At 37.1% G+C, this 14138-nt stretch overlaps 1 protein-coding gene across 6 annotated transcripts in view; it reads right to left on the bottom strand.

Annotated features, from left to right (window-relative positions):
• CPEB3 (cytoplasmic polyadenylation element binding protein 3) overlaps positions 1 to 14138 on the bottom strand; it is a 194286-nt gene that overhangs the window by 103110 nt on the left and 77038 nt on the right. For 5 of the 6 annotated variants that reach the window (XM_065922913.1, XM_065922910.1, XM_065922912.1 and 2 more), the window contains exons 3-4: positions 9826 to 9985; positions 2749 to 2805 (exon numbers count right to left, since the gene is read on the bottom strand). In XM_065922913.1, the coding sequence (XP_065778985.1) occupies positions 2749 to 2805; positions 9826 to 9985 (217 nt within the window). The remainder of the gene's footprint in view (positions 1 to 2748; positions 2806 to 9825; positions 9986 to 14138) is intronic. The other variant, XM_065922914.1, reaches the window with a different exon arrangement.

Below are 14138 nucleotides of genomic sequence, written 5' to 3' on the forward strand. Positions count from 1 at the left end.
AAAATTTAACCATTGACTAAACTCTCTTTAATTTTCTCAGCCAGTCCCTTCTGGCCTGAAAATAAAGTTCAACTTCAACCCAGCCTCTTTGAATAAACACAAATTCTGAATTAATAAAGATTTACTGATCTGTGACCTCGTCTCAATGTGATTTGTGACCTCATCTACATGAAGGTTGAGGGACAATAAGTACAGATCAGTCACAGGACAGTAACTGCCAGGCTGACAAATTTTAGGCATAAAAGGGAAGACAAAAAGACAAAAAATACACACGTGTGTTTGTGCATGTTATATACAAGTTACCAGGTGGGCTGGGTCCAACTATACAAGGGGAAAAAAAGGTTTGTCAATATCAATATGCCAAAACCTGTAGACCTCATAAGTATCTACCAAGGAGAATATTTTGTTTATTCTTATCATTTCAAATTGAAGTCAACTTTGAAAGCAAACTGACAGTAAGTAAAGAAATGTCAAACCCAGGTTGTTTTTATGGTTTACTCTCAGGAGCCTACAGGGCAGTACTCACAGTCATTTGAAGATGGATGTGCCCTGGTATCTGCCATAATGTTGTAAATATGCATAATTCATCAACATTTGATACAGATATTGACAAAATGACCCTTTTGGTACTTTAAAAAATATTACAGCATCACAGAATCTTCATTCTGAAAGCAATCATTAAGATGACCTAATTCAGTCTCTTTCTCTTAGAGACGAGGAAATTTCAAGGCTAAATGGGGGATTTAAACAACATTTACAAAGTGGAAAGAACAGAAATGAAATCTCTTGTTTAAAAGCAGAGATTAAAGAGAATCAAATCAAAGAGAATCAAAACCTTTTAAAAAGAAAAGTGTCTTTTAGCTTCATTTTTTACACAGAAAATCATAAATTACAGCCTCTCCCTCTTGCAGAAGAAGACTTATACCATGGCAAATTAGGTCTTTTCTAAAATACACACGTATTCCTTCAAGCAGATACACTATCATGTTGTTCTTTCCCTTTACATTCAATTCTAAATCCCATCGTCTAACTGAAGTGTTCTCACAAAGGTTCACAAAATTTCTGTAGCTCGGCAAGCTAGGCATGTTTATTAATCCTCACCCTAAAATACCTACTTCTAGGAAGAAAGTTAGAGGTAGCAGAATCTAACTATAAAGTGACCTTTCTTCTAGAAATTAAAAAATAAAGGTGGATAGTCTGGAATTTTCATTGTTTTCAAGATCCCCAAAAAGAGGAGGTAGTAGCATTTAGAACAAACACATGAACCGAATTAGGACCCGCCTTATCAAATAATGCCAGTGGTTCTCAGCAGAACTCCTTGGAAGGCAGGCTACATGTCAGAACCAAGAGAAATATGAAATATATATTTTAGAGATAACCTAAATATGCTATAGGGAACACCAATGGCATTTCACCATCCTTACTCAAGCAAGAAGAAAAGAGGTAATGTTGCAGACAACAGTAGATTGACCCAGTATGTCTTCCATGTGTACTGAGAGTCAGCTTGTATGTCAGGGAGGAAGAGAAGGGACAACCTGATATCACTCATTTGATGGAAAAGAAAACTTATATCCTGAGGGATTCAATGGCTTGTATTGTCCTTTAGACAAGGGACAGTTTCCATTTAGGAACTGTTCTTCTGAAAAGCTATTAGGTCCATAGACACTAGGAAGGAGAGTTGATGCCACCCAAGCATTTCTTGCAGTTTTAATACGACTTTCTGGCTAATGAGGCTCTGATGTTCCAGAGCTCAATCCAACAACTATACTGACAAATCTATCACTAAGCAGCAAAGCTAGTGACACATTCCTACGCAAATTCCACTAACAGGGGACTCCTGATGTCCAGTTTGAATTCAGCACCTGTTGGCTATCTACCACAATGAGAAGATTCTGAGTTACAACAAGTTGATCTCTGTATTCATACTCTCTAGCCCAGTCCCTCTCTCCTTTCATCTCCCGCCTTCATCCTGCCCTCCTTCCTTCCCCCAGTGCAACAGTATGCAGCGAGGTCAGCAAAGTTCTCTGTAACGGGCCAGACAATAAACAGTTTAGGGTTTTTTTGGTTCTGCCATTGTAGAACAATAGTCAGTGAAGGTCACTCAGTCATGTCTGACTCTTTGCGACCCCATGGACTGTAGTCCGCCAGGCTCCTTTGTCCATGGGGATTCTCTAGGCAAGGATACTGGAGTGGGTTGCCATGCCCTTCTCCAGGGGATCTTCCCAACCCAGGGATCGAACCCAGGTCTCCTGTGTTGCAGGCGGATTCTTTACCATCTGAGCCACCAACGAAGCCCTGAACAATAGTAGCCATAGACAATCCATAAATGAATGGGTGTGGCTGTTTCAACAAAACCATTTACAAAAACAGGCAGGGGGCCAGATATGGCTCCCAGGATGGTAATTTTTCAGTCCCTTGTATACAGTAGCACTTCTCAAACTTTAGCCTGCATCAGAACCACCTACAAAACTTAGTAATACAAAGATTTCTGGGCCTCATCCTTAAAGTTTCTGATTTTGAAGATCTGTAGTGGGGACTGAGATTTAGCATATTTACTAAGTTGCCAAATGATGCTGATGCTGATGGTCCACGGATCACACTTTGAGAACACACTCTGAAAGCCACTGATATAAAATAATGGTCTTCACTGCAGTCAGTGGCAGGCTGAAATGTAATGAACAACTGAGAAAGTGGAAATTACATGCTGTCGATTGCTAATTTTACAGAATATTTCATATGGAGACTTACTGTTAAGTGCCATAATATTATCTGTTCCCGGATGATGGAAATTTATTCCCATGCGTCCTAAAACATAAAACAATTCTGTTTTAAGCACAAAGAAAAGAATGCTTAAATATAATCACAAATATATTGCACAATATGAACATTACAAAAACTAAAACAGATTAAGCTAAAAACAATGCTATCAAAGCCCACAGCAGTTACAACAGTTTTAAATCAAGTCATAAAACACACACATGAAAAATCTTAAAACAAAGCCAAACTCTCAATAACAACAAATAAAATAAACCAAAACAAAAAAGAAGCTTCCATTGTAATAGGAAATTTTAATGCATCTCCCGCATTCCAATTTAAACATGCCAACTCCCTGGATTACACATTTTATTTAAACAATTTATACTGCCCTTCAAATTCAAGCAGCAAAATAATGAATTCAAAGTAGGATATAAACTTGAAGCTTAGAGAGAATCCAAAGACAAACATTTCAAAGCGGCTCAAAATGCAACATAATGATCAGAATGGCGAGCAGAAGAAAGATGTAAATTTACATAACAGATATAGTGGGGAACAATTACTGGCCAAAAATTTAGGGTTCCTGTGCTGCCCCTATCACTAACTAGTTAGATGACCTTTGACATAATACTTATGTCCAGACCTTTGTTCTTACAGTAACAGGGGGCTAGATGCTTGTTTTTGTATGCTGTATGCCGTCAAGCAAAGAATCATTTATATATTTTTAAAGAGTTGTAAAAACAAACACAAAAGTTAAAAAACAAAGAATAATGTGCAACAGAAACCATATGGCCCACAGGCCTAAAATATTTACTCTCTGGCCTATAAGATGTCAAGTCTGAATCAAATGTTTCAACTAATAGCCTGAGGGGTTTAAGAGTGGAAGATGTATTAATTATTTGGGGAAAAGGAGGTGGATACGATTTACTTATCATATTCTGAGGTATTCAAACTTAACAAACAACCAGTCACTGAAAAATCTGCTCTAAAAAATATAATCACTGCCAATCAGAATTTAAGAAAAGGGCGCATTGAGAGGGTCTCTCAATCTCTGACCTAGGAATATTCAGATATTGGTGTTGTTCCCATAAAGCAAGGATGTTCTCTAAATGTTTTCATAACTATAAAGGGCTATCAAGAAAACCAAGCAAGCCCAGATTTAGCTCATTCAACTTCTATTTCCTGTGCTACAATCATTTATGGTAAAGAATTGTGTAGTTTATTACTACTACATCAGATAATAGTTTTTATGTTTCTGGGACTCTTTATGTTCCCTAACATTAAGGAACACCCCTCTCTGTAGTCCTCCAGAAGTTGGATCCTTTTTATACTCTTTCCATCAGGTCTTTAAACTTTTCAGCCTGGAAAGATGAAGCTGAAAGGAAAATCTGTAGTTCGATTCTAATTATCATCCTCTACACTGATTACTTCCAATTCAGTCTTTCTAAAGACGCAGCAAAACAAGAGCCTTAGGCAATGTTTTGTAAATGAAAGCATCACTACTTGCTGAAAAGAAGAAAATTTTTGCCCTTTCTGGTATCCTTCCTACTACTGTTGGCCAATTCGAGGTCACTTTAATGATCTCTAGATCAAGATCATCCACTAGAGATTTTATGAGAAACTCGAGTTCAGTGTCAAATCCATCATGATCAATTACTTAAATGTAATCTAGTTTTTCCCAACAATATGCAAATCCTTTTTAGTAAACCGCTTATGGCTTCTTTAAGCTACTTTCTCTACTCTTCAAAAATTAATGTCTACATTATAAAATACAATACATTTTCACTGGAGAAAATGAGACAATACAGAAAAGTGAAAAAAACATCATCAACTAAAGACGAGCTCTGTTAGCATTTTGATTTATAGTCTGCCAGTTTAGGAGTATATATGTGTAAAGGTTTATTATCTAAAATGAGGTTTATTTTATAATATTTTTTAAATTTAATATATTGCATGCCTTAAGCTTTATGGTTATTTTGGATTTTGAAGGAGAGAGAAAATATCAAAAGCAAAAGAAAAACTGACTCCAAACTCAGATGAGGCCATTTCTTTTTTCTTCCTTTTGTCCAACAAATACTGCTGTTTAATCAGCTGTGAAAATAGAATCAAGTGTGTGACATCTGGTGATTTTTGTTAATGCAGTCTGGTGCTGCCAGCGTGACATTTTGTCACCTGTCCATGGTCTGCTATTTTTAAATTGTTCTTGTCAGCTAGCTATCTTTTAAGTATAGTGTAAAATATAAGGTTTCGAAAACTGGAAGGCATACTTGGTTTTACTGAGTTAAATGATGCTGTGGAAATCTGAGACTGTGTCCCACTTTCCCCACTGCATAAGGCCTGATAAATGGGGGTGGGAGAGGAAGGGGGCAAGGTTGGAGAATAGGGTTACATACAGTTATTCAGACTGTAAAAATCACAGTCTCATAAGCTCAATTCACATTCATGTTTAAGACACTAGTTATAAAAAACTGTCTCTACTGTTATTTAAAGTTTCAGAGTCAAACTAAACCTATACTTATATAAGTCCAAAGTAAAAACTGGAATTTTTGTTAATTAATAATTGATTATGAAAGTCACCTCTTCACTTCTGCAATACCATTAGGAGATAGGGAACAACTGCTGTATCTTTCTCTAATCATTCCCATATGTTCTAAAAAGTCAAGTCCTTTCGAGACCTTTATATAATAGAATGTGAGTGCTGTGTTCTAGAAAACATAAGACAATGCACATTCTACTGGATTCTATTTCCTACCAATTTTCCCAATAAAGTTTTAGAGACAATGTCTCAAAAAAAACTATCTATAAGATAAAATAATACATTAGGTAAGAATACAATAAAATGGTGCTTCAAATCCCTTTTAAGGGAAAATTATAAAAGTATGGTACTATACCATTTAAAATATGTTTCAAAGAACCACAAAGCAAAAGAAATGAGGTTCAACCTGAGGTCAAATCCTAGTTTCTTTGCATACCAGCAGTGAATAATTTTTGGTATGTTATCAATTTCTTTGTGCCTACATTTCCTCATTTAAGGCTGTACTCTAGCACAATTAAAGCCAGAAATTTCCAGAGGTATATCCAGGATTAAGTACCCTTAATCTTTTTCTTACTCTCAGGTGATTATAGTGATATACTAAAAGGGTCACTGGACAAATTAATGGGAGTTACCTACTTAAAAAAAAAAAATCACTCAACTTCTATGTATTGTCTTCCCTTTTGTGTAGAACAAAAACAATCACTTCTTGCTAACACAGAACCTGTGCCCTAACAGTTTCTGCGATCAGCTAACTTTTATACAAGACGGACTGATATGGGCCAAAGGGAGGTAGTACAAAAACAGAACTGGAGCAGTAATTCAAGTAAATAAAGAGACCGTATACTTTTCTGAATCAACTAAACATAATGAAGGAGCACTTTTTCTAAAACAAGGTGACCTCAACATTTCAGAAATGGAGCCAATTTTCTGTAAGGCTGTGTAATGCTAAATGTTTCATCAGGCACTACCCCCAAATAGCCAGCCAAGCTTACTCCTCTGTCATAACATGCAGGCTAAATGGGATGCGAGGTAAAGCTTCATCATTGGTAGCAACTCAGGAGGGTACAGGGATGAACCATTCCCTTACCTCTAATCCTAACTCTCTTGATGCCAGAAATCCCCCTAATTCTCATAGTCAGGAGAAGAGTTAGCATTCCCTATGTCCACTAGAAAAGAGGACAGAGGACAACTCTTCCTACTAAGGCCTCACTCATCCTTCCCCCCCCACCCCGATTCAAGAGAAAAGTTGAATAAAAGGATTTCTTACTGAAAACATTCATACAATGAAATATCACTGTGAACTTATTTTCCTCATGTTCACTTTATGTACATCATGAAGTACCTTCATTTTGCAGGAATGTAATATCGTATCTAATTATTTTTTTTGCACTATTCAGATAAAAAATTTTGGAAAGCCAATAAAACTTAGGAGGATTGTTTTTCTTTCTCCCTTAGGTAGTTTTTTATAATGACAGAATGCTTATCCTTCAGTAATCACTACTTGTATCTATGGCAAAGTCACAATTTTGACAGCTTGCATTTAAAAGCCTTCAATATTTAGCTGCAGCCTAGCTGGAAGGAGTAAATACTGTGGGGACAAAAAGATTTACTTTATTACCTAAGTCAGGCAGAGGCACACCACTACCACTGCTGCGGTCTTTATCTCACCTTCACTTTATGAACTAGGTGCTTTATTTTAATGATGAAAACACTAAGGCTTTGAAGAGGCTAACTAATCTATGTAGATCAATAGCCAACGAAAGGCAAAACCAGAATTCAAACCCAGGTTTGAATGACTGCAAAGTCAGAAAGGCTGAGTTGAAATTTCATACCCTATAGAGAGAATATAAAATATCTGGAAAAATGTTAATAAAAATAATAATCTTTGTTATCTCTAGGTAGTAAGTTTCAGGTATTTTTTTCACTTTTCTTTTGTCTTTTTACATACCATTTGAATTTCTTACAATGAGAATGTATTTTTTCCTAAAGAAAACCGAGATCCAGAGCAAAATACCAAAACAAATAAGCACACAAAAAAACCAACTGACTCTCTAACTTGAATTTAGAGAGCCTCAAAATAGTCTTCAAGTAAAAGAGGATATTAACGGCAGGAGGAAGAAAAGGATAGATAAGGAGCAGTGTTTTTGGACAGACTCATACAGAAGCCACATGATAGGTACCCTAGCCTATCACCTTTCTCTTAAAGCTTGATTCACATAGATATTTCCATCTTTTGACCCAGAGATCCTCTCTATGAATTTACCTTTAAAAAACGCTACGTGTAAGAACTCATTCATGGCAGCATTACCTATAATGGAGAAAAAGCTAGAAGCAACCTAACAGTCCAAAGTTAAGGTCTATCAATAAATTATAAAGGCCAGATAAAAATAGTGTTTATTATGCAGGGGGAAAAAAGATACACCATCACAATGTTTCTTTTATTTTTTAAATTATCTTTTCGTTATTATAATGTGCTCCATTTTTAAAGTAAAAAATTACTGAAAATCTTTCCCTTAAAATGCTGGCATCATGATTATGTTTTTAAAAGTAATAAGGATCAAACACATGGTGCTATAACCATATGTAAAAGTCTCCCAGTTGGAAAACAGAAGCAGGAAGTTCAAACACCCTAACTAGGGGACAATAACATGGTGATGTAACGGACCATGCGAAGTAGTTCATTCATAGGAAATCACTGTGAGTGGTATGAATTGTGAAGTTGTAACCATATTGAGACTGTAAAAATGCACATATTAAATGCCTTCCAGCTTCTCAGGTCACACTATATCTTAAAGTACAATTCAAAAGCCTTTTACAGATGAAACCTCATATTTGCAAGTGTACTGGAGAAATTTATGCAGAGGTACCTGGACAGATAAGAAAAAAGGGCCCCACGGTTTGGGCCGGGGGGAGGGAGGTTTAAGAGAGAGGGGATATATATATATATATATAGTTATGACTGATTCACAATGATGTATGGCAGAAACCAACACAACATTGTAAAGCAATTACTCTCCAACTAAAAATTAAAAAAGGGGGGGGGGCACCAAAAGTGGAATAAGGTATTTACCCTGTTCCACAGTACGGTACCCTCCACGCACTTTAGCAGTGCTACTCTCAACAGAGCATGACAGCTCCTGCTTAATCAATATTCACAAAAACTCTAGAAAATTATTTTATAGACCATAATCTAACATCTTTTCATAAACTTTTACTGCTAGAAGAATACAGACCAAGATAAGACAGACATGCATAAAGAACAAGGGCTGACTTCTTTAGAATAATAGGATGGGCTTACAGCTGTTCCTGGTATAGAAGGACGACAAATGTAGCCTTAGAAGATACTAAAAACACAAAACAGTCTGTGAATATTATGTGGTTGTTTTTTTTTTTTTTAACACCATTCTCACTTCTAAGTGAAATTACCATGTACCTAATCTTTACTGAAGAAAGATGTGGTAACAGTGACTAAATATAACAATGACAAAAAGAGAGGCAGTTTTTTTTCCTACTTCTGAAGGCCTTAAAATATAGCTTTTCTCAAAATCTTTTATTTTCTTCACAGCCTGTTAACTACTTTCTTTTCACTAGAAATTGAGGAAAGCAGCAGAAAATCATGAGTGTGACAAGAAAATGATGAAATAGATATTTGGTGTGGCGTGAGGAAATGACTGTCACGTTCCCAGCCAGTCATATCCTATATAAGAGCCTGCAGAGAACTAGAGGGGATCACATTCCTCACAACTCTAGAGGACATAAGGGTTCACGTAAGATGAGTGTCCCTGTGGCTAACTCTTCCAGTTTTCAGATAGTTAGGCTCTTAACCCAAGTACAATGGCTATTTCCACAGAAAAATTTCATTTTAGTATTTTAAAATATCATAATGCCCCCAAGAACTCCTATAATCCATAACAAGAACTATCTGTAATCAAGAATGTAATATCACCCCCTCTCCTGAATTAACATGGGCTCTAAAAATAGGAAATCCTAATATTGCTGACCTTGGAACTTTATGCCTTATATTTTACCCAAAACATTTTCCCTGTGTTCAACCTTAAAGAATGCAAAGTGTCACTACCTGCTCTTAAAGACTGTGTAGTGATACTTCCTGCCCTAGGAAAGTGATTGTATTTTAATAAAACCCTTTTCTACAAAGTTTTCTGACTTAGCTTTTGGAGATTAAATCTCTTACTTCCTTGCAGTAGACTTGGATTTAAATGAATTAATCCAGGTTCGGTCAAGGATTTCAAATACACAAAGCCCAGAAAACTTGGCTTCTGGTCTCATGCTATAAACCACGACCTCAGCTACCCAACACATGCTTCTGCCAGACATTATGATTAAAGCAGTCAACCGTGATTATGGTAGGTAGCTGAACCCAGGTTTAAAAAAAATCAACTTTAAATACATTCCACAATGCTTTATAGAAGCAAACAAAAAGAAACAAACAACAACAAAAAAAAAAACACAATTAATAAAAAGCTGATTTTTGTTTAAAACACCAAGCAAGGAATGGACATATGAATATTCCTAACCTGCAAAATGATTCCTCCACATTATATCAGCGAAACTCATTGGTGGGCCACTGGGAGGGTAGTGTTTACCTTTCAGAGGTTCATGATCAGTCCTTATCATATCCATTAAGGAGTTCTCCAACGAGTGCAAGTTAAAAGTGTCATAGGGCCGACTCCGGTCCTAAAAATAAAAACAAAATAATACATAAAATTACTTCATAAAATTAATAACCATATCATTTGCTTCTTGCCATGGATTAATGACATGAATCAAAACTCCAGGTAGTTTTAATAATACACAGTCATTCTTTTCATTAAGAATAATGACTTGACAACATGAAGTTTAATATGTTTTCATAATTAATTAAATTGTACCCTTTTCCCTAATAATTCTTTAATGTATATGCCCCACTACTTCAGACCAATTTTCTCTCAAATGAACTGAAAAAGTAAATTCAAGGAAGAGTCAAGTGAATTGACTTTGCCTTCTACCCTTCACACTTGGCCTCTACTATCAAATGAATATTCTATTCAAATAAATAGAAATTTTTTTCCCTAGAGAAAGACACTAAGAGCTCAGTCTACAAACAGAAACATTTCCCTGAAAAATCAAAAGGAGGCTATAGTTTCAGTGTAATTAATTGAATTGGGCATCTTTAATAATTATTACTAAGTTCCATACATTGGGGCTTCCCTGGTGGCTCAGAGGTTAAAGCGTCTGCGGGAGACCCGGGTTCAACCCCTGAGTTGGGAATATCACCTGGAAAAGGAAATGGCAACCCACTTCAGTACTCTTGCCTGGAGAATCCCATGGAGGGAGGAGCCTGGTAGGCTACAGTCCATGGGGTCGCAAAGAGTCGAACACAACTGAGTGACTTCACTTTCTTTCCATACATTAGATATACTTTATAAAAATTAAAATGTGTCCAAAGTACTAAAACTACCTTTTGAAAAACAATGCATGAAAAAACCTTTAACCCAAGGTTGTGTGTTTTCATGATGTTAGATTCAACAACATTTTGAAAACAGAGAGCTAACACAAACTAAGTGAAGAAAAAAACTGTTCTATTGTGTTTTATTTAAGCCCATGGGAGACCATCACCTACAAATTATTTTTAGTAGTATGAGCCTAAAAGGAAGTGTGGTTCATGGCCTAACTTAATACTATAGAACAGATTTAGTTTGCTTTTGTTAAAGAAAAGCAATACAGTCATAAACCTCAACAACCACACCAAATCAAACTACAGCAATGAGAGATTATTTTCAGGGTCCTGAAGAGTTTATCCAGCTTTGCAAATGATCACTTATCCTCCCCTTTGAGCAACAGAATAACAAAATGACTGCCTAGATGAGCAAAAAGGGATACACTAGGTAAAAACCTCAGCTACAGTCATCATTTTCCAGCTTAAGTCTTAAAATCTTGGGGAGCTGTTTCCTTCTGGTTTCTAGAAAGTGTGGCCATATACCTACCCATGGAGGTGGAAAGGAAGGTGGCATTTCCTCAGCACTGAGCATAAAGTGGGAACTCAGAGGGTAACTGAATGAATGAATGCAATAAATTTGGCTGAAGGACCCAAGAAGAGCCCTAAACTGAGAACCAGAAGCAAAAGTGCTTCAACAACTACAATCAACGAAGGGCTTCTGGACATCATTATCTAACCTCTCCAGTCTGTGTCTGAAATTTCTTCCTTTATACAAATGAGGGGATTGAACTAGATTATTTATAATATCCCTTCCAATCCAATACTTGTTTTTAACTCACACATGAAGAAGGGTACAGATGTCTTTAAATTCACACATGAGGTACAGGGAACAGATATTTTCAGATGCTACAAAGAGAAATTTCTTTCTCACAAACCTTTAATGACAAGCTGAGGGCCAGACCCTGGTGATTCAGAGATGAATGTTATAACCTAGTCCCTGTTTGCAAGTAACTAGTAGAGGGAGACATAACCAGTTAAAATAAGAGTATGGCAGGTGTTTTAACAAAGGAATGTAAACAGTACAATGAAAACTAAGTCACATCTATGTCTTAAAGAACATACAGGGGCTTCCCTAGCAGTCCAGTGGTTAAGACTCTGTGCTTACAATGCAGGAGGGATGGGTTCAATCCCTGGCCGGGAAACTAAGATCCCCCATGCCATGCAGTGCAGTCAAGAAAAAAAAAAAAAAAAGACATATATTTGTGTGTGTATAATTCTTTTTCAAATCACATTCTATAAAATCATGTCTTAAATCTGGACCTGTTGTTTAACCAGCAATTAGGCTTGTCTTCATTTATTCTTGAAGTCTTCAGTATTCTCATTGGCAAAATGGGATCTTATCTGGGAAGAATAGGGTGAAAGAAGTTAAGTATTCATTTTACTCACATTGTATCTGTCAAAGAGCTAGCACTCATCATTTCTTTGCTTTTTAATAATCTTATTTACTTATTCACTTTTGGCTGTGCTAGGTCTTTGCTGCTGCATGGGCTCTTCTCTAGCTGCACAGTTGCAGAGAGTGGGGGCTACTTTCTAGTTGTGGTGCATGGGCTTATTGTAGTGACTTCTCTTGAGAAGGACAGACTCTAGGGCACTCGGGCTTCAATAGCTGTGGCATGTGAGCTCAGTAGTTGCAGCTCCCAGGCTCCAGAGTACAGGCTCAACAGTTGCGGTGTATGGGCTTGGTTTCTCCACTAAGAGGTAGATCTTAGTGGAGATCTTCCCAAATCAGGGATCAAACCACTGTCTTCTGCATTGACAAGCTGATTCTTTACCACTGAGCCACCAACATTTCTTTCTTTACTGTTGCCCTCCCACCCTTCTCTGCCTACACTCCATTTTTTTTCCTTTTTAACACTCAGCAGTTACTTGTGCACTAATGGATAAGAAAGAGGCATGAAATACTTTCTTTGGTTCTCCACTTTGGTCCCTATATAATTTAAGAAGGTCCCTTCTTTTGCCTTTAGAATCTTGCTGCTGATTACTTGTTTTGCTTTGGGTTCAAGTTATCAGTGGAAACTCCAATTATTTATAGAATAAAGCTTAATTTTCAGAAATGCAAGCTTATCTGTACCCAAAATAAAAAGTATCATATTCTTTGCTCAAAGCAAGAAGTAAAAAAGTATGCTGAGGAGTAGTCAAAAGGACAGACTATTTCTGGCACTGACAATCCCAGATTGTGTCTAAGAGCCTTCTATCATATGTATCCACATTTCTAACTAGAACCCTGCAGATGTGGGACTACTTCCAAAAAGGCTGATGAGGTGAAGGAACTATTTTTAAAAAATGGCTGTTTGAAGGCATTTTAGAATCTTTCCAGTCAGGACAGTGTATTTTTTCTTTTTTCCATTTAATTCTTCATATGATCCTTCAAGGTAGATAACATACTCATTTTACACAAGGAAGCAAGGTTCAGAGAAGATTCAAACCTGGATCTGACCTCCAAACCAATACTTAAGAAGTATAAAAACAGGTCCAAAGAAGTTGATCTAAGCTATATGGGATGGTAAACGAAAGTTCTACGGAAGCATAGCATTGCATTCAATTACCAATGAAATGACCTTCCTGGCAAGGCGGCAGTGAGTTTCTGTCAGAGGACTATCAGATATTAGATGACTGCCTGTCAGGAAAACTGCAGCAGACATTTGGAGAAGGATTCACGTATCTAAAATTGTTCCCAACCTGTCATATGGTTAAAATCACATGTAGAATGGTTAAAATGCAGGTTCCTGGGCTCTGGCTAAAAGCATCTTAATTATAATTTAAAAAGAAATGAATAGGACTTTGCTGGTGGGTACAGTGGATAAGAATCTGCCTGCCAATGCAGGGGACATGGGCTTGATCCCTGGTCCGGGAATATTTCACATGCCACGGAGCAACTAAGCCCAAGCGCCACAACTACTGACCTTGCGCTCCAGAGACTGTGAGCCGTAACTACTGAGTTCAGTGTACAACTACTGAAGCCTGTGTGCCTAGAACCTGAGCCCCACAACAAGAGAAGCCATTGCAATGAGAAGCCCAGGCACCACAACAAAGAACGGCCCCTGCTCGCCACAACCAGAGAAAGCCCATGCACAGCAACAAAGACACAGAGCAATCAAAAATAAACATTTTTTTAAAAAAAAAGAAATTAATGTCCTGGTGATTCTTATGACTGGCTAGATTTGAGAGCCACCAGACTGGATGACTCTTCAAGTTAAGCCTTTATACCCGTGAATCTGATCACTAAAATGGGACAGTAAAGTGAGGGGAGAGACCAGACAGCAGCAAGAAATAAACCAGCTGGGTCACTTTGACAAGGGTCAGCTTTGTAGTCTCCTAATTGATTGTGGGTGAGAGAAGCAGTTGGTGGCC

The sequence above is a fragment of the Muntiacus reevesi genome, chromosome 2 (assembly GCF_963930625.1).
Source record: "Muntiacus reevesi chromosome 2, mMunRee1.1, whole genome shotgun sequence".
Taxonomy (NCBI): Eukaryota; Metazoa; Chordata; class Mammalia; order Artiodactyla; family Cervidae; genus Muntiacus; species Muntiacus reevesi.